This window comes from Eretmochelys imbricata, chromosome 9, assembly GCF_965152235.1.
Source record: "Eretmochelys imbricata isolate rEreImb1 chromosome 9, rEreImb1.hap1, whole genome shotgun sequence".
Lineage (NCBI taxonomy): Eukaryota > Metazoa > Chordata > Testudines > Cheloniidae > Eretmochelys > Eretmochelys imbricata.
This window is the reverse complement of record NC_135580.1, coordinates 42,225,037-42,247,474: the sequence shown is the minus strand read 5'-3', so window position 1 is coordinate 42,247,474 and position 22,438 is coordinate 42,225,037. Positions and strand designations below refer to the sequence as shown.

Sequence of the window (22,438 nt, the reverse complement as noted above, 5' to 3'; positions counted from 1 at the left end):
TTGTGGGTCCTTATCCTTCCTAAGGTGCAGAGAGTGGGGCTTTGTGAGGAGCAGGGGATGTGTGTGTTTATAGGGTAGGGAAAGGATTCAGACAGGAGGCAAGTATTTGAATGTGGAGGTTTTCAGTGAAATAGCAAGAGTACAGTGATTTGCATACTACAATCACCATGCACGCCAACTGATAGAAGTGTAACTAGTCAGACTAAAAGGATTTGTATGTATACGATTGTCAGTCAGTAACTGTACAACAACATCCTCAGCCAACACCATAGTTTAGGACCATATTAATCCTACTGAATTGGACTTATCCTTGTTTCTATTGCTATCAAATACATCCATCTTTCAGGCTAGTAAACAGAAAACACACTAAAAAGAGACCAAGCTTGAAAAGCAGAATGACGTAATGGCTTAGTCCATTCAGGGTCAGATAATCTTTACTGAAATAGCAGTTCATCTCTTCTCCCCCTTAGCATCTCTGCAGCTCATACAGGAATAAAAGTACTTAGAGTTACCGGGATGGTATCTGGTAAGTCATCATAACAGCGTCATCTGTATTTGCCATCAGTAACCAGATAGGATCCTGAAGGACATATTTAATGAAATGTTCACTGTTTTCCATTTCAGCGTTCTTTTTTGTATTATGATTATTTTCTGAGGAGTCGATGCTTCCAAAATATTTGCTGGTATGACTTGTCTCACTACTGCCTTTAAAAATAAAAAAAGTGGCTTTTATAATAAATGTCAAATGTTCCATTTAAGTACACTGTTTGAACCATATTTTCTTCCATAACAGGCAAACCCTTTTAGCCAATCAAAATGCCTGATGGAGGTATACAATAGAGAATCCCCTTAAAAGTCTCTGAGTAGGTCATCTGTGTTAACCTCCTACATCCCACAGAGGGAAGATTCCCTCAATAGCTGTTGCTGCCGAACATGGAGTAGAAAATTTGGAATGAAAAAAAAAAAAAAGGTAACTAGAATACATATTCATCTTCCTTTGGGCCATTACCCAGAAAAGACTGCAGCTAAGAAAGGAACCCTATCACACTTATCTGAACACACGACAATGTTACCGACAAGCTTTTTTTAAGTTATAATTCTAAGATCTTTAGTTTTGATTAAAGAAACAAATAAATACTTTTCAGTTTAAATTAGTCCTGTTAAATAGAAAATGAAGGAAAAAACAAAACACATTATTGATCTGTCACAATTACCTCAAACATCTTCCTACCTGGCCTCACAGCCTATCTACAACTAAGATAGCATATGTTAGTTGTTCCAAATGCAGCCCAAAGAAAAACATTTAAACAGAAGTCAACGTTTCTCCATTTTCAACAGGCTATTACAGCAGTCCGAGACAAATAAAGCTATATGAAATTTTTAAATATCATAAGATAGACCGTAAATTAGATTTAAAAAGAAGAGTATGATTTTACTGTAAAGCACTTGGGGTCAAAGTGATATCTGTAATAGCTCACAATCCCGCTCTTAATGTTTCACAAGGCATGATTATATTCAACCAGTAAACGTCACCTGTTCTGCTCCCTGACATGCCACAGCCGTTGGATCCAGATCCCAGCGACTCGGCAGCTGCTGATACGCCACTTCCTGATGAAGCTGAGCCAGTGCCTGAACATGCATCCTCTTGAAGTAAAATATGAAGTAAATCACTGTACGTAGAGAGAGCATCGCTATTTTGAGCTCCCACTGGAGAATCAATCTGGGTGAGAGGAAGGGGAAAAGGAAATCATGACCATTTATTCACTAATATTTATGTTAAATATATGGGACAGACTGAACTCAGTTCTTTACATAAAAGTAAGGAAAAATACCTTTTCATAGAGAAAGGACCAGCTGCACAACACACAGGTAGTCTGACTGATAATTAATTAAGGAGGTAGAAGGAAGTGGGTTAATAGGTTTGTCGGGTAATCTTTTAGTCAAATAACTCATTTAGATTTCAACTACATATTCTTTTTCAACACAAGTTAAAGCTTAAACATCTCTCTTCAATGTAAGGAAATAGTTTGTCAAAGGTACAGTATTAATGTATGTCACTCTGCTGGAGCCATCTGACTTCTTCTGCAGCATCTAGATTCTACTGGGACAGGAAAGACTAGGAATCGTCCCTATTGTAACAACGCAAAAAAAAAAAGTGACATTTGCTACAATAGCTATCACCATTGCTGTAAAAGGGAAAAAAGATAAGGCTTATCTACACACGGTTCCCTAGGGGAAGAAGCTACATGTGTATAAGCATCTTTATACTGATTTATAATTAGTGCACTCTAGGGGATTGGACCAATAACTGTACTTTTTTATAGTACAGTAACAGTATTTTTTTTCTAATCGGGGCTCCTCAATGCTGTAGGAAGTGTCGATCCCACTATAAGTTCACATGCACCCTTTGTGCACAAGACCAGAGGCACACAAGCCATTTGTGCTGGAGCCACACACCTCTGTACCTCCTTGTACATCTGTATAAGGGAAGAGTGGGCACAACACTCCGTCAGTTCTCTTGCAATTCAAGGCCTATACTGCTGAGGAGTGCTAAAAGTGGAAACAGGGGACAGGTCATAGGATCCACATTGACTACATCTCAAAAAGCCTGTGACTGTAAGGTAAGCAACCGTTCTGAGTGTGACAGTGTGGAAATCCACTCAAGGTGGCCAGCAAGCAGTATCTACTGGCAGCAGTACCTGGACAGTGTGAGGGAGAGTCTCATCTATATCAGTCAAACAGAGACTGAAGTACTGCTAGTTTGAACTTGGCATCTGCCTGGGCAGCCATGTCAAGTGCATAATACTCAACAACAGTTAGTGGGTTACTCCAGGCATCTGCCCTACAGATCTCAAGGACTGGCATGTTCCTGAAGCAATAGGAAGCTGCTGCCTGTGCCCTGGTGGAGTGTCCAAAGGAAAAGGCTTGCTAGCCAACTGATAGCAGGTGGAAATACACAGTGTATTGACATTTTTAGGCTTGACCTTTCAACATGCTGGATATAGCCATGCGGAAGAGAGTCCTGTGCTGAGAATCCTGTCCTGAAAGGCTGTGTCTTGTTGAGATAAAGCAGGCCCTGCAAACATCCCAAGTAGGACGCTTCTTTTCTCCAGCAAGAACGAAATTTCAGGAAGAAAAGCAGTAAGGTCAAACTGGTTCACGCGGAGTTCTGAGATCACTTTAGGGAGGAACTTAAGGTGCAATTTCACCACCATTGTGTCCCTGTTGAAGGATGTTCCGGTCATAAGTGCTTGGAGCTAATTGACTTTCCATGCTGATGTGATGGCCAGGAGTGAAAGTCTTGATGGTGAGGTGGTATAATAATCACTGTGAGAGAAGTCTGAATGGAGGTTCCATAAGTTGCAGGAAAACAATGTGGGGAGTTGGGACTCTAATTAGAGAGCAGGGATGAAGAAGGCTCTTGAGAAACCTTGACACTAGAGTCAGAGAAGACTGAAAATGACTATCAGAGCAGAAATGGGGGGTGGGGGGGAGGAATCTTTTCAACTTTGAGGCATTAGTCCTCTTGCTGGAGGTCTTTTGGCTTTGTAAAACAATCTCCTGAACCTATAAGGAGTAGTCTGTCAGTCCTACTCATCCAATCAACGTCCAGGCAATTAGGTGTAATGACTGTGGGTCTGAGTGAAGTATTTGACTCAGATTCTGAGACAGTATGTCTGGACATATGGGAAGGCATACTGGGAGGCTGGCTGGACACATGCACGAGATCCAGCAGCTAAAGCTGCTTCAGCCAGTAAGGGCTACCATAACTATAGCCTTTTCCCATCGTATCTTGGACATTATCCTGCGGATCGGGGGGGTGGGGGAAATCAGTGAGAAAACATAGGAGTTCTTGAGACCAAATGAAGAAAGGCTTCTACAAGGGAGGCTGGGTTCACAACCCCTCTGAAACAGAAATCCCTATATTTGACACGGTTGAATGTGGCAAAGAGGTCTACAGTAGGGGGTCTCACACTGGTGGAATATCCTGTCAAGAATGGATTTCTGCAGTGACCACTCAAGACTAGTTAAGTTCCAGCTCAAAAAGAGCGCCAGGTCATTGCTGACTCCCGGACGATTTTGAGCTACCAAGATTGTCCCATGCTGATGACGCCATTCCCAGAACCTCATGGCTTCCAAAAAGAGATAGAATGATTGAGGGCCTCCTGTTTATATAGTGCACTGCCACTATATATAGTGCTCTGCCAATGTGCCATCTGTCTGCACCACAGAGTCTGAAGAACAGGCAGGAAAGCTACACAGGCTAGCCTGACAGCCCTTAGTTCCAACAAATTCATGTAGAGCTTCAGATGATTCTGACACCATGAGCCTTGCATCTGAAGGTGGTTCTATTGGGTGCCCCAGCCTGTTCTGGATATCTGTAACTAGCGTAATCATTGGGGAGGAACTGAAAAGAGTATTCACTCATGTTCAGTGGATCTAGCCACCACATGTGGTCCTGTGGGACATGAGGACAAACTATAACTCATCTGCTCATATGATGCTTGGATAGGAGTAGGTGGTCCTTGACCACTGTTGTGGAGTCCACAGATTAAAGTGTCAGATATACAAATGCAGACGTATGGCCTAAAAGTTCAAGGCATGTACGTGCTATTGTCAATCTGACCACACGTCATGCACTAATCAACTAAAGAGACCAGAACCTGTCCTGCAGCAGACCCCTTTGCTGATCTGGAGTTGATTAGAGCTATTATCTCTACCAACGGAAAAGGACAATTTCTTGTAGGTCACCAGGAGTCCCAAGTGGGAAAACTGGGAAAGAATGTGATCTAGGGCTGTTTCAATCTTTTCTTGGGACCTGCCTCTTATCAGCCAGTTGCCTAGATGGGGATTCCTGGTTTCTTAGATGTGCCATCTCTACAGCCAGGCACTCAGTGAACACTCTTGATGCTATGGAGAGTCCAAAAGGCAGAATCCTGTACTGATAATGGTTGGACCCACTGTGAACCTTATGTATTTCTAGTGGGCCAGATGGATGGAGATGTGGAAGGATCCTGCAAGTCGAGAGCCATGAACCAGTCTTGAGCGTAAAGCAATGGAAGCAAGCATAACTTAAGACATTTTATTTATATAATGTCTTAAGTTAAGCATATATATTTTATTTATTTGTTGGAGTATCCTCAAATCTAGGACAGGATGAAGTACCAGGAGTTTGAAGGCTCTTCCCATGTTCCTGGGGAACCTCTTCTACAACTTCTAGATGAGGCCATTTCTGTTTCCAATAGTTTCCTGTGAGACGGATTCATAAAGAGGGATGGGGAAGAAAGTCATGTTCTGTGGACTGGTTCTGGTGCTACTCTTGAACACCTCATCGATTCTGAGGAGTCTTAGTGCAGCAGAGTTTAGAGTCAGGGTTGAGATAGCTGTTGTCCTCTACTGTACTTCAGATGCTCCTTTGCATCACATTCTGTCTCTATTGTAAAACTGCAGATGCTGCCTCTGCTGATATGCAAGCTGAGGGCAGGACATGTGCATCTACAGTTGGATCCAAAACGGACGCATGCCATAACTATATGGGTGTTTCTTTGGGCATGAAACCTGTGTGTAGACCATCCCAAAGTTTAGTGGGGTGACTAAAAATTGAGGTTGGGCAGAGGAGTTAGCAAAAGAGGTGACATTTGTACGGACTAATTCTAACAGCAAAAACAGAGCTGTATAGAAAGTTCTACCTAGCTTTCTTTCATGTTGAAAAGAACTCTCACAGTAAAAAATTTCACAGCAGGTACAATAAAATTATGTTTTGAAGGTTTACGAAAAAAATATGGACCGAACATTTTAGGAAGCTCAGACAAGTAGTAAAAATTTACAGTGAAAGCATCAACAAGATGAACAGTTTGTGGTTAAGTCAAACACTAGAAAACATTTTCTACCTCAACATCTACATCTCAGAGCAGATATAACTGAAAAGCTGCCTAACAGTTATATTGTAAAGGTTTTGTTGCAATATAGGTCAAAGATACTTGGAGATTCAAGCTTTTGACTGAACAGAATATATTAAAAATAGAAAATTAGCTCAAATATAGCAGATGATACTGAATGTTCTACATTTCCGGGTGGGAGCTTAAGTTTAATTTTCATGACTAGCATAAACACAGAAATAGCTTGTTTATGAAAATTGAATTTTCCACTCTATCATCTTGCCAAAGTGCAAGGTATCAAAAATGTAATTCGTACATCAGTCCCCGTTTCAAGTCAATCGAGTTCAGAATTTCTCTTCTTTAAGAAATGTAACATAACACAATTAAGATGAATGTTAGATGAAGAATTTGACGGAGATTGAGAGAGAGTCCTAAAAAAAAAGTTACACATATGAATTGTTCAGACCAGTGATTTACCTAGTCCAACAGAGTCTCTGAAAACGGACAGCATTAGATGCTTCAAAAAAAGATGCAAGAAAACCTGCTACAGACAACTATAGAATAAACTGCCCAGTGGGGAAATTTCCAATTTTTGAGTTAGCAGTTGATTTATGTATTAAAATAAGTTTTTTAAAATTAGCATAAAAATTAATATTAATCCTATCTAATTTAACTAGATATCCTCAGCTAATTAATGATTTTAAAAAAATATCAGATATTACACTCTCAGCCTCAATGATGATATTTACTGGTAAGAGAACTCCATAGGTTAATCAGGTATCATATAAAAAGACAATTACCTTTTCCGTTACTGGTGTTCTTAGAGATGTGTTGTTCATGTCTATTCCACAACAGGTGTGCGTGCTCGCCACGTCCACTGGTGCTGGAAGTTTTTCCCCCTAGCAGTACCCGTAGGGGGGAGCGCCCCCCACAACCCCTGGATTGGTGCCTGCTGGCACAGTATAAGGGGAGCTGCGCGCCTTCTTGCCAGACAACTTCGACAGAGGGGAAGGAAGGTGGGATGTGGAATAGACATGAGCAACACATCTCGAACACCAGTAACGGAAAAGGTAACGGTCTTTTCTTCAAGTGATTGCTCATGTGTATTCCACAATAGGTGATTCCAAGCTATGCTGGGAGGTGGGTAGGAGTTCACAAGTTCCAGGACGGAGGACAGCCCTGCTGAACCCAGCGTCATCCCTGGTTTGGGGGGGGGGGGGGGGAAATGATCGCATAGTGCGAGGTGAACGTGTGAACCGAAGACCACGACCATGTGGCGGCCCTACAAAGTCCTGGATGGGGACATGGGCCACAAAGGCAGGCGACAAGGCCTGCGCCCAAGTCGAATGTGCCCTCACAATGGGTGGCGGGGGACACCTTGCAGCTCATAGCAGGAGCGGATGCACGAAGTGATCCGATTGGAAAGCCGTTGAGTGAAATCAGCTGGCCCCTTGTGCACTCAGCCGAGGCTTAAACAGACTTGCAAATCTTGCACCTTTCGCTGATATGGGTTTCTCCCAAACAGCGCAAACAGTCTGCGTGCAGGTCACTACTTGGCATAGAACGCCTACAAGAGCCGTATGACTTAAACCCCGGGGCATGTCCTGGCCCGGACTCAATGACTAAACTAACTGAATGGCTAACTAACTACAGGTACTAACACTGAACGAAGGAACAGTTCTTGGGAAAAGCTACAGCAAAGCTGGAGCAGAGCAGTTCTGACACCTTCACTGGCAGCAAGAAGGAACGGGGGCGGGGGGGTACGCAGCTTCCCTTATACTGCACCAGGTAGGTGCCACTCCAGGTGGCGCTCCCCCCTACCGGTACTTCTAGGGGAAAAACTTCTGGCACTGGTGCACATGGCAAGCACGCACATCTATTGTGGAATAGACATGAGCAATCACTCGAAGAACAAGTATTTCCTTTTGTCAGTTTTAATTTGTTGCGTTTCATTTTTGTTAATGTCCCCTTTTTTTATATTAGGAGAAAGGATAAATGAAAACACACAATTTACCTTCTTCATGCCATCTCCCTTTTTATTGGTCTTTTCTAAACAGTCCCTATTTTATCAATCCTTCTCCATATAGTTATCTCTTGGACCCTTCTATTTCTGCTCTCTCTCTCAAATAGGGTGATCATGATTGATCATTTGAATACGCCACATGAGGTCATTCCATTGGCTCAGATAATGACATTTTCAGTATTATTTTTCATCCCATTCTTTATACATTCTAACATTTGTTTGCTTTTGACTACCACTGCACACTGTACAGAAGTTTCCATTGAGCTGTTCAGTGATATTAGGTCATTTTCCATGTAGTTAGTTACTTTCAAACCCAACCATGAGCATGAGTAATACAAATTATTCCTTCCAAAGTACAATGCTTTGTATTTGTCAACAATTAACTTTTTCCTCTCAAGTTTCTCACACAGTATTCTCTAGAGGTGCACCTATTACATTAAAGCATTGGTTGAAAACATCTAGTAAGCACACCTTGTACTTTAGAAATGAATCCGGACTATGTGTCTTACTACTTGACAGCAACCCCCTTAAAATAATAAGCTTTATGATCCATTGTGGGTAGAGTAGTTAAAAAAAATCATCCAAAGATCTAAATTCAGAAAATTTTGACCAACCCTAAATATGGATTAGTCTTTTTTTTTTTTTAGTGGTTTTAATCTAATTAACCTTTAAGAGGAAAATATTGCATGCTCATCTTAAACTAGTTGAGGCTTATAAAAATCACATGGCATTCATTGTGCGCTCTCTCTCTCCCCAACGACACAGGGGTATCTGGATCTTGCTTAATATGCCAAGAAAAATGGCTATAGCTCCACAGAGCATAATTTAAACACACAAATGCCACTGCAAGACAATTCTATGAACAAAAAAGTTGTACGTATTGGTTAACTCCTTTGCATTATAGACTAGGATTTCCCAATGAACGCTAAAGTAAAATGCATCAGAGATTCTTAGTGTTGAAAATAAAACACTGGACGATGGCAAGGTCCAAACATTTTGGAGATAGGAATTCCAGGGCATATGCATTAGCATCAATGTATTTGGCATCAACTGCATCAGAAAATCCAAATGCCCAATAACTATTTTTAGGGATTCCATATAGGTTAATATGGCTAATGTCATTTACTACAATTAACTGCATAATATTTTATGATTCATAAGTACACAACAGTATACATATCTTGGGTATGTGCGTGCACATGTGCACACCCCCCCCTCACACACTACATAAGTTTTTAAGGGCTAACAGGGATCCAAATCATCTCACTATTAGCCTACCTCAGTGTTGTTAAATCCTGTATAGCAAACATTATTCCAACGGAGATCGTCAGATTTTCTGAGTTTAAATTCAACAAAATCAACACCCACATGTTGATCCTTGAAATTTAAGGAACGTGAGGTAAAGGGGAAACTGACTGATGGTCTGTACAATTTTACTATACCAAGTAGACCAAGGAAAAGCTACAATGGTGGAAAGATACATATATTAATTCATTTCCTCATTTCATTTGCCAAATGTACTGTACTTTTTGCACATGGGACTATGAAGAATAGGTATGTTCAAAGTGTAAAGATGTATTTTTTTCTGGAAACTATATGCAAATACTTACAGGAGAGGATCCTTTTCTGCTGCTATCATCAGTTATGGGTTTGTCTGTGGCTCCTCTTTCAATTAAAGTGCGATGTAAACCAGCAGCAGCTCCATTTTCAGCACTTTTGGGGGTTTCTTCTAATTGCAGAAGGTTTAGCTGTAGAGGAGAACTGCACCTTGACTGGAACAAAGGTGGTGAGGTGTGATCTTGAGGCCCAAGAGACTGCGGCGTGGAGGAACGGGATCGATCATTTTGTGATTCCATGGCAGGAGCCTTTTTGCTTTCTGCTAGTGTATTATAATGGAATGGTTGTGTTGGAAAGAATGTCTGTCGAGGGAAAGGATTTGGGGCAGCTAACGGCGGCTGTGTTGAAAACACTGACTGTGAAGAGGAAGTAGGATCAGCAGAAAAGTTAGGCTGGCCATTGTAAAGTATCTGGGGTAAATTATTGTTCATTTGAGGGTACATGTAGTTGGGGAGCACAAGTGCTACCACTGGCGTTACAAGAGGTGCAGAGAACTGCGATGGCTGCATAGGACAGTTATTTCCAGAGTCTGGTAAATCACTGAAACCAGAAAGGCGAGCCTCAGGACCTGGTGGCACAGTTCCCGCTGCTGAAAAAACTGGGAGTGGATATGCAGGCATAGTAGCAGGGAAAGACATGGCTGAATGGCTAGCTTGAGAAGCATCTGATGGTGACCAAGCTGTACTATTTAGACCTTGCAGAGGGAACTGATGAGGGGGATTGGGTCCAGAAGTTGTACTGTCAGAGGATTCCTGTGGTTTAATTCGTTTTGGTTTTGATTTCCTGTTCTTTCCACTTTTCCTCCAGGATTGATTTATTCCAGAAGTACCATTTCTTTGCCCACGAGCACCTGGAACACAGTGGGGAAATAATTACATCAAATTGTGAAGTGTCCCCTTCAAGTCATCCTCAGAAGCTGCTGAAAATTGTGTCTGTTGCTCTATTCCAACAGAATGGAACTAACTAGGGAGGAGTCAGGTTCACTTTTCCACCTCTGGCGCAGAAACTTGGCAGGAGCAGCTGTATTAGCACAATTGCAGAGAGAGGAAAATCAAGAGGAGGGGGAAAAAGCTGTGCATTTTGTGCCCAAAATGCAGTCCTTCGCCTCTTTGGCCAACAGTTTTGATTCAGTGACTTCAGTTTTTGAGGAGCGAGTACCTCTAGAATTCTCTCTGGCCAATAAAAACAGCAACTACAGAAAGGCAATTCTAGCCCTCTGTTTTAGAGGATCACTGACATGCACACCTTTAATTTAGGAAGAAACTATAAAGACTCTCAAGCAAGCAAAAGAGGTGCAGACAAAAGAGGGAATAAATCCAAAACAAAAGATGTAGCAAAATTAGGAGAACGGGGGGTGGAGTTTGGAGTCCCCCCCCCTTTTTTTTTTTTTTTTTTTTTGAGGAAAAGATCTTAGTAGAAGAGAGTGTTGCTTTATTTTATGTGGAAGACTACACTAAAAATTTCTTTTTGTTATGAACTAAACTGGTGTCAGTAGTCAACTGGATTGATAGATGAAAGAAATTAATAAATTTCACATATTTGAAAATCTCAATTCTGATGCACACTTGCCAGAAGGCAGGGAAGAAAGTTTCTCAATTATCAGTGGTGTTAAACACCTGGCTGTGGACTGTGCACAGTATGTAGATGTCTATAGCCACCATGATACATGAGCCATAATTAAAAATGGAATTCTGCCCTCTCAGACTGAGTTTGACACTGCTGATCTAAAATCAGTTCAATACATTAGTTCCCTACCCCATAATATGACCATCTTTGCATGATCATTTTCATTCATCACCATCACAAGATTACTTATAAGTGAATTTATCCATCAGTTCCAAAACTTGGGATGAGACTGCCCCTTTGTTTTTAATATTAATGTAAAATGCACTAGCGCACAATTTGTAGAAGTTCACATCCTGCCATAAAGAGGTTAATAGAATTTGAATCTTCTGTTAAAATATTGATCATATACACTGTAGAAGTGAAGAACAATTCCATACATAAGTTTAAACATTACTTTTATGGATTTGATTCTCAGTTGCTAACTTTCAAACAAGATATTCATTGATGAAATATTTTGTCCTCACTTGTCATGGCAACTTGTAGTACAGTAGAACCTCAGAGCTACGAACACCAGAGTTACTAACTGACCAGTTAACCACAAGCCTCATTTGGAACTGGAAGCGCACAATCAGGTAGAAGCAGAGACAAAAAAAGCAAATAGAGTACAGTACTGTGTTAAATGTAAACTACTAAAAAAATAAAGGGAAAGTTTAAAAAAAAGATTTGACATAGTAAGGAAACTGTTTCTGTGCTTGTATCATTAAAATTAAGATGGTTAAAAGCAGCATTTTTCTTCTGCATAGTAAAGTTTCAAAGCTGTATTAAATCAATGTTCAGTCGTAAAACTTTTGAAACAATGGTTTGTTCAGAGTTACAAACATTTCTGAGTTACGAACAATCTCCATTCCTGAGGTATTCGTAACTCTGAGGTTCGACTGTATGTTTTGTTGATATATGTTTTAAGGACCTAGTAACAGAATCCTTGGTGGTTCCCCACTGTGAGGGTGGGAGAACCTAACCATGCCCAGTTATCTACATTGCGTGGTTCCTTACTATTTGCAAGTGGGGGGAGGGAGTGCTCTGTCCTTTGTGGGCCTTCTTAAGTCTCTCCAGATGAAAGACACAACCCCAAAGATGTTCAGGGATAATTCCTCCCTGCAGCTGCAGTAAGGGGGTGTGTTTGGCAAGTCTATAGTGCTACCAGCGATCCAGCACCAAAGTAGTGGGTTTTGGGGAGATTGCTCTGGCTGGGCCTCTGAGTCAGGCTCTGAGGTCTGCTATACTCTCCTCTAGGTCAGGGTGAAGGTATCCTGGCTACAGGTTCCGTCCACAGCTTCAGGAGTCACTCCTGCAGTCTGCTGCTTAGGGCAATCTTGCTCTTCCCCCACAGGTGACTGCAGTTTAAAAGCCTCCTCATTATCATCCACGATTGACAGGGCTGGAAAGACAGGGCTAACCCCACCACCTGGACTCTGAGGCCTTCCTCATCTGTGTGGGATTTATACATCCCATCACAGGTATAGCGTAACATCTCACTTTTAAAAAGGACTTACCAATTTTATGCTTTATGCTATAGATCAACAGCAGCCAAACTGAGGCTCATGAGCCACATGCAGCTCTTTTATTGTAAAAATGCAGCTTGCAAGCCCCTGACATCTCCCCATTCTCTGCCTACCAGACTTGGGGGGTGGGGAAAGAGCTCAGGGCCTCTGCCTTGCAGTAGGGTTGGGGCTTCTGTCCAGCAGAGAGGGCGGGGGGGGGGGGGGAAGGGGAAAAAGGGTGTCTCGGGGCTTCAGCCCTGCAGGCGCACCTGCTACGGCTCAGGGCTTCAGCAGGAGTGGGGCTGAAGACCAAAGCCCCAGCTCCTGGCAGGTGTGCCCCACCTTTCAAAACTTCTGAAGATTGTTGTATGCGGCTTGGATGCCAGTAAGTTTGGCCACCCAGCTACAGATTCTTTAAATACAAATGCAAAGAATCTTTAATTTGTAATGGATGCCAGTTACCAATACAAAAGATACAACTATCCATGCCTATTTTACATATAATGTTCTTCTATTGATTCCTCCTACCACTGTGCCCTACAGATCAGTGTCCCTTCTCCATTCCATTCTGGGCTTCCTGGAAGAGGCAGGATTTTATATCCAGGGTTCACTGAACCCTGAAGCCTAACTTTACACAAAGAAAAACTGACAATTTCATTTGTACCACCCTTAAAGCGATCCATGGTTTAACAATAGCTTCTGAACCTGCAACATCTAAGATATGTGTTTTCCTGTTCACAGATCATTTTAATGGTTAAAAAAATTCAAAAGACAACTATTGCCTTACCACGTTCACCAGGACGTCCTATGGGTCTATCTTGTACATAGTAATTGCAGCAGGATTGAAAAATCTTGAATCTTTTGATTTCTTTGAATTTATTCAAAAAGCTCTGCTCTTCTTTTTGTGTATGCACTGCAAGGATTTCCTTTGTAAGTCCCAGTTTCTTAAATGGCTCCTTTTCCTGGTTTACATGTATAGTGTTGGATGGAGGGACAAAAAGTTGACTAACTAAGAGTTCTGTTCCACTAGGACCATCTTCTATCATTTCTAGAATAAAAGTGAAAAAATATTTAAGGCAAATGAGGCAAAATATTCTGCCAACTTTAAAATTAAGACTTTATGATAAAAGCTGTATCAGCTGTAACTGTAAAATAAGATGTCTGTCCATAAGTATTCTATAGCAACAAAAAACTTACATCATTCCCATTGTAACTAGCTATTCCATTGTCAACCAGTGGTAAAATGTCTTAAAATTAAGCTATTCATTTCAACAGTAAGTACTGTACCTAATTCAGGTTGTGTTTTTTTGTCCCCAACATGAACTATGGTGCTACTGTAGCTGCACTGACTGGTGAAGGATACAACACTTTCTGGTTTCCCAGGTAAAGCCAAAGAGGTTAAGTGAGCACCAACTACCGGGGGACCATTTGATTTATCAGATGTCTTCAACACAGCAGGATCTATACGAGTTTTCAACAGCACTCTTTCTTTAGAAGAGAAAAAGTTAATAAAACTTCATTAGATGAAACATGAAATAAGCTAATGAAAAAAATCAATTGCCTGAGTCATAAAATGCTAAAGACTGAATTGCTTTTGAGAAGACAGTGAAGTTATTCAGATTCTGTTCATTCCCAATAGTTCAGCAAGGGCCAACGTGTTTATATCAGATATTACCTCAACTTTCAAGACAACATACTATTATCCTCTAACACACACATATAGAAAAGTATTTCCATCGATAACAGCTGAAATTTACAGATACGCGAAGTAAGAAGAATGCTGCTTGAGAACTTAGTATTTGATTTAAGGATATATTTTGACATGTGATGTTGACAATTTGTGTTTTAATGGTTATAAAGCTTTAGCTTTTTGAATCTCACTGTCTACCGTCATTAAATAATTTTGACCCCCCTCATAACTGCCAACAATTATGAACATTTAAAAAAAAAAGATAAAAATCAAAACAAATGCTTAAAAACAAAATATCAGTCAAAATTATAAAAAATCAAAATCAAAATCAAAATTTGTCATGCCTATTTATGTAGTCCTTCTGCCTCCCTTTTCTATTCCCTCCATCCCTTTTCCAACAATTATGCCAACCTTATATCTAGTTCTTGGAGATGCAATCGCCATCAAAAGTACAACATATCTTTGGTTACTTTAAAATTGTATAATTACTTATAATTTGTCATATCCAATGCTTGCCTCTTAATTGATTTGCTTTAGCTTTGACCCCCAGGAAACATATTATGTATATTAATATGCTCAATGCACTTGTGTGATTACCATAAAAAAAAATCACAGCTGTTCAAATGTCAAAACCAAAATAAGATTATTGCAATTTCTATTTTGATTAGCTGTCAAGGCCTTCAGAAACTCACAAATTAAGGGAATCTTAACCAAAAACAGATTAGCAAACTACAAAAACTGCAAACATTCATAAATTTTCACAATTTTATGTAGCTTTTTAAAAATCTAATACTAATGTGATTTGTTCAGTGTGCACAGATGATGAAACTAAGAAATTTCAAGAATTGTCTTTGACAGTGCAGAAGTTACCCTCAGCTAGAGTTATTTGGAATTTTGATTTCACTACCACATTGTCTTGTTAAAAGAAAAGGAGTACCTGTGGCACCTTAGAGACTAAGCAATTTATTTGAGCATGTAGCTCACGAAAGCTTATACTTAAATAAATTGGTTAGTCTCTAAGGTGCCACAAGTGCTCCTTTTCTTTTTGCGAATACAGACTAACCCAGCTGTTACTCTGAATTGTCTTGTTAGACATGAGACTGTTAAAATCTAACACGGGCATTTTCCCCCTTCACCCCCCCCACCCCCGCAAAAAAAAAAAAAAAAAAATCTATATTTGAGAATGTTCTGCACAGAATTGACATTTTTGTTACATCCTAATTTTAAAAATTAAATTTACCTCCTGATGGCTTTATGGCATTATCAGCTGTTTTCTGCTTCTGATCATCAGAACTCAGTGAAACAGCATTTGATGAAGGTTCACATTTTCTCTTTACTGTGCCAGGTATGCTGCAACTCTCCAAGTACCTATATAATAAGTGTTTAACAAAGTTAAATAAAAATGTTGTAAACTTAGGGGTTAAAAACAGTTTACACACCAACAATACACATTGGATGGAAGCCTACCTGATGACACTGTCTAAACAACTAATCTGTTGATAGGAATACACAGGTTGTTCCTTCCAAGCCAGTTCCTCTGTAATCACATTCTTATGAGCAGCAATGGCTACAGTATCCTTTTCAGTTATATCTTCCATCCGAACACTGGAACAATTTGTTTTTTCTGTATAAAGATTTATGCTTATTACAAGTTAACCCTTCATAAAACTCTTAAAATAAAGCAGATGTAAATCCCTAATTTATGTCTTCCCTCAATGACTCAGAAGTTATCCTTCATTAAAATATAGTAAAACCAGTAAATATTACAATAAAATGTTGTTTCTGCAAGTCACATGCAACCGAATACTGCATAAATGTTTTTCACATTTAGCGGAAAACCAATAGTCCTTATAGTTTTAACTTGAAATTTAAATTTGCATTACAATGCCCATGTACAAAATAACTATATACAATGTATTCAGTAATTACTTATTTTAAGTCAGCATAATCAACTCAGAATTTATGGTGTCTGAGGACTACTATGGTGGATGTACAGTATAAAGGAAGCAGGGGAATAGCCAAACTCTTTGTATGTCCAAATTTTAAATCTTATGAGTGATAAGTTGAAAGTATCTATTAATTTTTGGAGTTACAAGCAGAAAGAAAATATTTTAGTTGTTTTTGTAACCTTTTGTCCCTTCCTAAATTTAGCTTTTCACTTTAAAAACTGCGAGCTCAATTCATGTGCCTCATGATATTTTCTCTGAGTCACACCAGAATTGTTGGGCCGAGGCATTTGTTACAATATCTATGCTGACATGATCTAATACCCACTAAAAAATGCAATTACTGATGGTTTGGTGGAATACTCCCCAGTAAGGCTAAAGAGAATAGTGTGCAATGAAGACAGGATCCAGGAAAGTTCTCACTACACATCTTCTTACAACTGCACCTATATTATGTACCAACAATGTTGCAGTTCAAAATAAAGTCCCTGCTTGAAGGAATTTACTACTTACAGAAACAGAACAAATATGCAAGGAGAAAGACAGAGAATAATAATTAAATTACTTATAACATAGCATAATCCAAATAGTTATCTTAGAACACACTTGGACAACTTTCAAAGACTTAATAGCTATCACAAAAATATTCAATTAACTGGAAAATTCCAAATAGATACAATTCTCAAACACTGAACTCACATCCATAAACACAAAAAGTACCAAATAAAAGGAACGTTCTGTTGTTTCCCAGTTAGTATTTAGTCTGACAGTTATATTTGGCCTGGAAATTGTATTTAGTTATTTTAACACAGCTGACTTGTGAACAAAAAAAAAAAAAAAATCTGAAATTCTGCTGTTTTACAGGGGAAAAAAAAAAAAAGCAAACTCATGCTGTTTTACCTCCAAAAGACTTTTTCATATGTTCCAGCTTCACTCTTCTACCAGTGAAAACATGTTGCCCTTCATTTCTGGCCGTATGTGCATCTTGACATGTCACCTGAAAAGTGTCAAGGGGTGTGTGAAGAGAAAGTAGTCACTGGAAAATTTTGGCTTATTCATACATATTGGGTCCTCAATGAGCTCCCTAGGCTTCAGAACCCAAGCTCCAGCCTGAGTCGCAACTTCAAAGAGCTTTGCTGTCCACACAGCTATTTTTAGAGTGCTTGTGCCACCCTCACAAACCTAACCTGTTGACCCAAGCTGGGAAGGTTGTTTCCACGGACTGTGTACAAACACTGAAAGGACTGGTGACTACGATTTTTTTCCTTGACTGAGAAAGCAAAGCAAAGACTTACATAATTTAACTACACACTGTAGTCGCATCTCAGACTGCATTTAATTCTTCCAGCGTTAGCTAGGGGACCACAAACTACCAAGAACAAAACACTTTTCCCCAAAATATTGGGCCATTTAAAACTAGCAACTGAGCTGGCAGAGGAAGATTAGAAAAAGAATATTCTACACAACAGACGCAGTCTCATTTATGGTCTCTGGAAAAAAAAATGCTTAATATAGCACTTCAAAAGAGATCTGCCTGCCTTTTTAAAAAGCATTAATTAAAAATTCTTAGTCTATTCCCACAAAATGTATCATTCTGACCCTGCCTCTGGACTTGCTAGAATAGTTTCAGCAAAAAGCTGTATTTCTGATGCGGATGTTTAGAAAAAAAATTCTTTAAATCAAGACGGGGAAGGTAGAAGTCTTTAAATAAGGTTTTAGTGAACACTAAGATACTTTTTCCTGCACACAATATTTGTACTGATCGGTAGAAAACAAAGAATGACATACTCGAAAGCCCACAGGAGTTGTAACACAACAGTATCACTAAGAAGTTATATTAAATAAATTTTTAAAATATTTTTCAGAAGAATCTGCAAACTTCTGCAGTCCAGATTTGAATGCCAGCCCAACGCAAAAACACACAAATACTAGAGCTGGGCAAAATTTTTCAGCGTATGCTAAATTGCCCAAAAAATGCTTCTAGGTCCAGGCAACCAGAGCAGTCGCCCTGGGCATCGTCTTCCAAAGGACTCTGTACCAGTCAGAGAGCTGGATTTTTTGGCTCAGTTTCTCCGGGTGGGCACCAAAAACATCGTCTGCCCTGGCCAACAAAAAGGCCCAGGACCATTCCTCTTTTGGGGGGGTGGGGGGGCATCAAAACTATTTGTGAATTCAGGTCCAATTCAGTGAATAGTTTCAACCAAAAATGGAAGAGTCAAAAAGGTCAAAACAACACATTTCAACTTGTCATTTCAAAATATCAGTTCATTATGAAATTTAGCTAATAAAAAAGATCTATAGGTAAAAAGTATCCAAAAACAACCCAAAATGAAAAATTAAAATGATAAAAAAATTTCAGACTGAACAAAAATGCTGCACTCAACCCAAAACAAAGGGGTTTGGTTTTGTTATTTTGGCAAGAAAAACTAAAAATTCAGTTTTAGTTTGAACTGAAATGAGTTGTTTTCATACTTTTTTTGATTCAACCCCTGAACTAAAAAAAAAAAAAAACAAAAAGAAAAATCCACCAACTATTTGCTAGGCTCTAACTAGGGATAGGGCAGTGTCATCAGTCTTTCTTGTTGGCAAAGGAACCCAGTCTCAAGGCCCAGGCACAGCCTCAAAGGACACTGCTATTCAAAAAGAATCTTTTCCCATGTACATGAGTGGAAACCATATGGACAATCATTCAAAAGAGCCAAACTACTCCACTCCTAGACAACTGTCTCACACTTGCAATGCGGTGGGGGTTATTTCCTCAATTTAGGCCATCCACACATGATACAAGTTCACTGCTCTTCTGTAGAATGTCTCACAATCCTCACAGGAAGAAGACAAATACAAAGATTTCCTCCCCCTCATTTCTTCCATCCATAAACAGATAAGCCACCCAACTAGCTCTTCCCTTACAAAATTAAGGAAAAAAATGTTGTGCAAAACTAATAAAGCTATGTCCCCGCTTAGAGGCAGATTAAGCTTTTGTGGGGCCCTGGGCCAGAGCAAGTAGGGGCCCTGCTCCACTCCTTCCACCTGCAGGCCCCTGTCTCCTCCCTACTCCTGCTGGGGAAATGGGGTGAGGGTATGGGGGCTTCCTCTGCCTGCCCGGTGCTCCTGCCAGGGAGCAGGGTCAGGGGCTTCCCTGACTCCCTGGCAGGAGCACCAGGCAGGCAGAGTGGGGCAAGCCCCTGTGCCCCAACTCTGCTCCGCAGTAGGAGCGCCGGGAGGACAGATGGAACAGGTTGGCGCCCATTTTTCCACGGTCCGTGGGCACAGGCCCCATTGGCTAATCCACCACTGTTTTTGGTCCTGGATAGGAATTCCTCTCAAACAGGACCAACCATCTCCCCAACATTTCTGCTGGAGGGACCTGGCCAGAGCCACAATGCAGCAATAGCCTCGGTCCTAGCCCAGAATCTGAAACCACAGTAACAGTAAAAATCATTTTCAGTTATAGCAAGTTTTGTACCAAAAAGGCTTCATTTAAAAAATAAAATTTAAAACTTACATGCTTGTCCTTTAGCGTTTCCTCATTGTTGTTCCCATTGCTGTCACTGGATGATGCTACACTCATTAAATGCTCATGTGATCCATTACTACCCAAGCTTCCATAGCCACTAGATCCACTGTTGTGTACAGGCTGCAAATATTAGCCATCAACTTTAACAAAAGTTAAGCACATACTGATAATTCAGAATGAGAAAAACTAGCAAGATACTATAGCTGCATGCTTTCTTAAGACCCCAGACAGGGATACACCCAAAGTAGTCAATAGGACTCTGGACAAAGCAAAGTTCATTGCAGGGTTGGGGTAGTTTGAAATATACTTTAATAAGGATAGTATATTTGACTTCTAATGAAGAAATCATAGCTAGTTAAACCACAGCATGATTTTGAATGCAACACTGACAGTATTTCTACCTGGTCAAATATACCTATATCACTTTTGATAAAGATAAAATACTGTCTATTAATGTCTTTATTGTTAGACTGAGTGGGACTATTGTGTAGCTTCTTAAAATTCCAAATAAAGAAGTTTAAAAGATAACACCATCAGCCAAATAAAGAAATCAACTTTATAACAGTTTAAAACCTAACCATTATCAGACAAAAAACCCTCAAAAATTAAGGATAAAGCTATAACTCACTCCATCATGGGATATTAAAAGCAAATTGTAGTTTTAAATAACTAAGTGTCTTGCAGTCTGGAAAACTGTCATTAAGATTAAATAATTAACCTTAACTCTACCCCGTGTAATAGATTGACAGTCTTATGCATGGAATAGTGCCAGTATCTGTTGGATACTTGGGGAACTGCACGTGTTTGATTTGGAGCACATTAGTGGAGCATATGAATTTATGTGGCCCGAATCCAGTGATCCCCAAACTTTTTACCTCATGCCCCTACTTACTTGTCTGCACTCCCCCATCCCTCCCAGAGCTGGGGCTGGCAGCCGGGGCCCTGGGTGCAGGACTGGGGACCAGGAGCAAAGTTGGGTGGCGCTCCCTCCCCACTCTCCCATGGGAGCTGGCCCAGCCCCCAGCTGTGCCCCTGAAATGTTCCTCCATGTCCCGCCTCCCCCCAGGGGGCACACCCCACAGTTTGGGGACCTCTGTCCTAATTTGTCATACAGGAAGATCATTTTCCACCCAAAAGAAAAGTGTTATTTTGATTTCCTCATTATGATGCTGAACAGGCCATTCTGTCTGAATTGGGAGAATGGACTGCAATGCAATTAATTCTTGTTACCGCTGCTATGGTGATGGGGCGGGGGGGGGGGGGGGGGGAAGAGGGAATATAACTTTTGTACTTAAAAAGTAAACTGTAATCATTTAAACTACTGAATGGGGAGAATAAAAGTCTGGGTACATTTGTTGGCGTAGGTTGTGAGATTCCTGGTGTAAAATGCAGATGGGATCATAAGGGCGTTAAGTTTTTGACTGTAAATTTGTGTAAAGGAACGTGTTACACAGTAGAGAATTAGATAATTAAACAAATGACATCTGTAAAATAGGGTAAATACACTGATACCACAAAGGGATGTTATGAAGACGAATGTATTAAAGATAAAAAAACTCTTGGTACTGCAGTAATGGGGGCCATGTACGTACCCAGGACCCCAGCACCATATAAAACCCCAGACCTTACCTGTAACAACAGCCGGTATATTTGTTCTGTGATTTCCTGAATGCTAGGATGAAGGATTTTATCTTCTGTGTAGGTGGGAGCAGCAAATACATCTTCATTTAAGGGACCACTGTAAAAATTATCATACCCAAAATATTCCAAATGCATGTAAAACACAACTTTAATCTCTCATATATATTAAATAGGCTCTTGTTCCTATTCTATTGCATCTAAAAAAAAAACTTTGAATCTGATAAAATGTGCAACCTTACTCTGAACATGGCTTCTCCATTCTGAAGTAACTCTTGACAATATTGGAAAAACCTGCAGCACTTACAAATTTGTTAAAAGCATTTAATGTATTATAATATACACTTACAATCACAAAACCCAAATACCAAGATAAAAAAAGCAGTCTGAGTTAGTCATTTTTGTACAGCTCTCTTCCACTAATTTAAAAAGAGCTGCTACGCAAACTTGAACCCCCCACCCTCATTAATAAATATGAGAATCTAATAACTTGTCTACTTACGTCCTAACTTTGTGTCTTCCAATTATAAATGAGACTTTTCGGCTCCAAGGATTAATGAAACTAGACCAGCTGGTGTCCATAGTTATGTATTCCCCATTTCTAGTGCAGAACCTGATTGGTGAATAGTCAAAAGGCTGTCCACCATATTGAAGTACTATAATGCAAGTTTTAGAAAATATGTCAGTTTTATATTCCATATTTAATGTGGAAATTATATTTAATATGCTTTTATTCAATGTTTACAATAGTTTCACAACAAAAAAATTGAATATGTATATATTTATGGCAGACATAAGGTTTATCCAGTAGCCAAACTCGGGGTAATTTCACATCGAAGGAAAAATTACAAGTGTTTGGCCACCAGAGGAAACCAACCTTCACTGAATATATTTTAAATTTATAAATGTTTAAATTATATTCCTTGCCCATACCAACATCTACAAACACATTTTAATGAAAATAAATCAGACTATTTGCAATACTGAATTTTTGTTCTCCAACATAAAATTATTCACTAGA

The 22,438-nt window shown here is 39.8% G+C and overlaps 1 protein-coding gene across 18 annotated transcripts in view; it reads right to left on the bottom strand.

Moving 5' to 3' along the window:
• PER2 (period circadian regulator 2) overlaps window positions 1-22,438 on the bottom strand; it is a 72,495-nt gene that overhangs the window by 7,900 nt on the left and 42,157 nt on the right. For 14 of the 18 annotated variants that reach the window (XR_013347172.1, XR_013347173.1, XM_077827108.1 and 11 more), the window contains 11 exons: window positions 21,920-22,073; window positions 21,409-21,517; window positions 19,768-19,899; window positions 17,163-17,259; window positions 15,784-15,940; window positions 15,557-15,684; window positions 13,914-14,114; window positions 13,414-13,674; window positions 9,513-10,369; window positions 1,534-1,720; window positions 513-705 (listed from right to left, as the gene is read on the bottom strand). Coding sequence is in view for 14 of the 18 variants with exons in the window: in XM_077827108.1 (XP_077683234.1) it covers window positions 513-705; window positions 1,534-1,720; window positions 9,513-10,369; window positions 13,414-13,674; window positions 13,914-14,114; window positions 15,557-15,684; window positions 15,784-15,940; window positions 17,163-17,259; window positions 19,768-19,899; window positions 21,409-21,517; window positions 21,920-22,073 (2,476 nt within the window). In the remaining 4 variants the exon portion in view is untranslated. The remainder of the gene's footprint in view (window positions 1-512; window positions 706-1,533; window positions 1,721-9,512; window positions 10,370-13,413; window positions 13,675-13,913; window positions 14,115-15,556; window positions 15,685-15,783; window positions 15,941-17,162; window positions 17,260-19,767; window positions 19,900-21,408; window positions 21,518-21,919; window positions 22,074-22,438) is intronic. The other 4 variants (XR_013347174.1, XR_013347175.1, XM_077827120.1 and 1 more) reach the window with 1 other exon arrangement.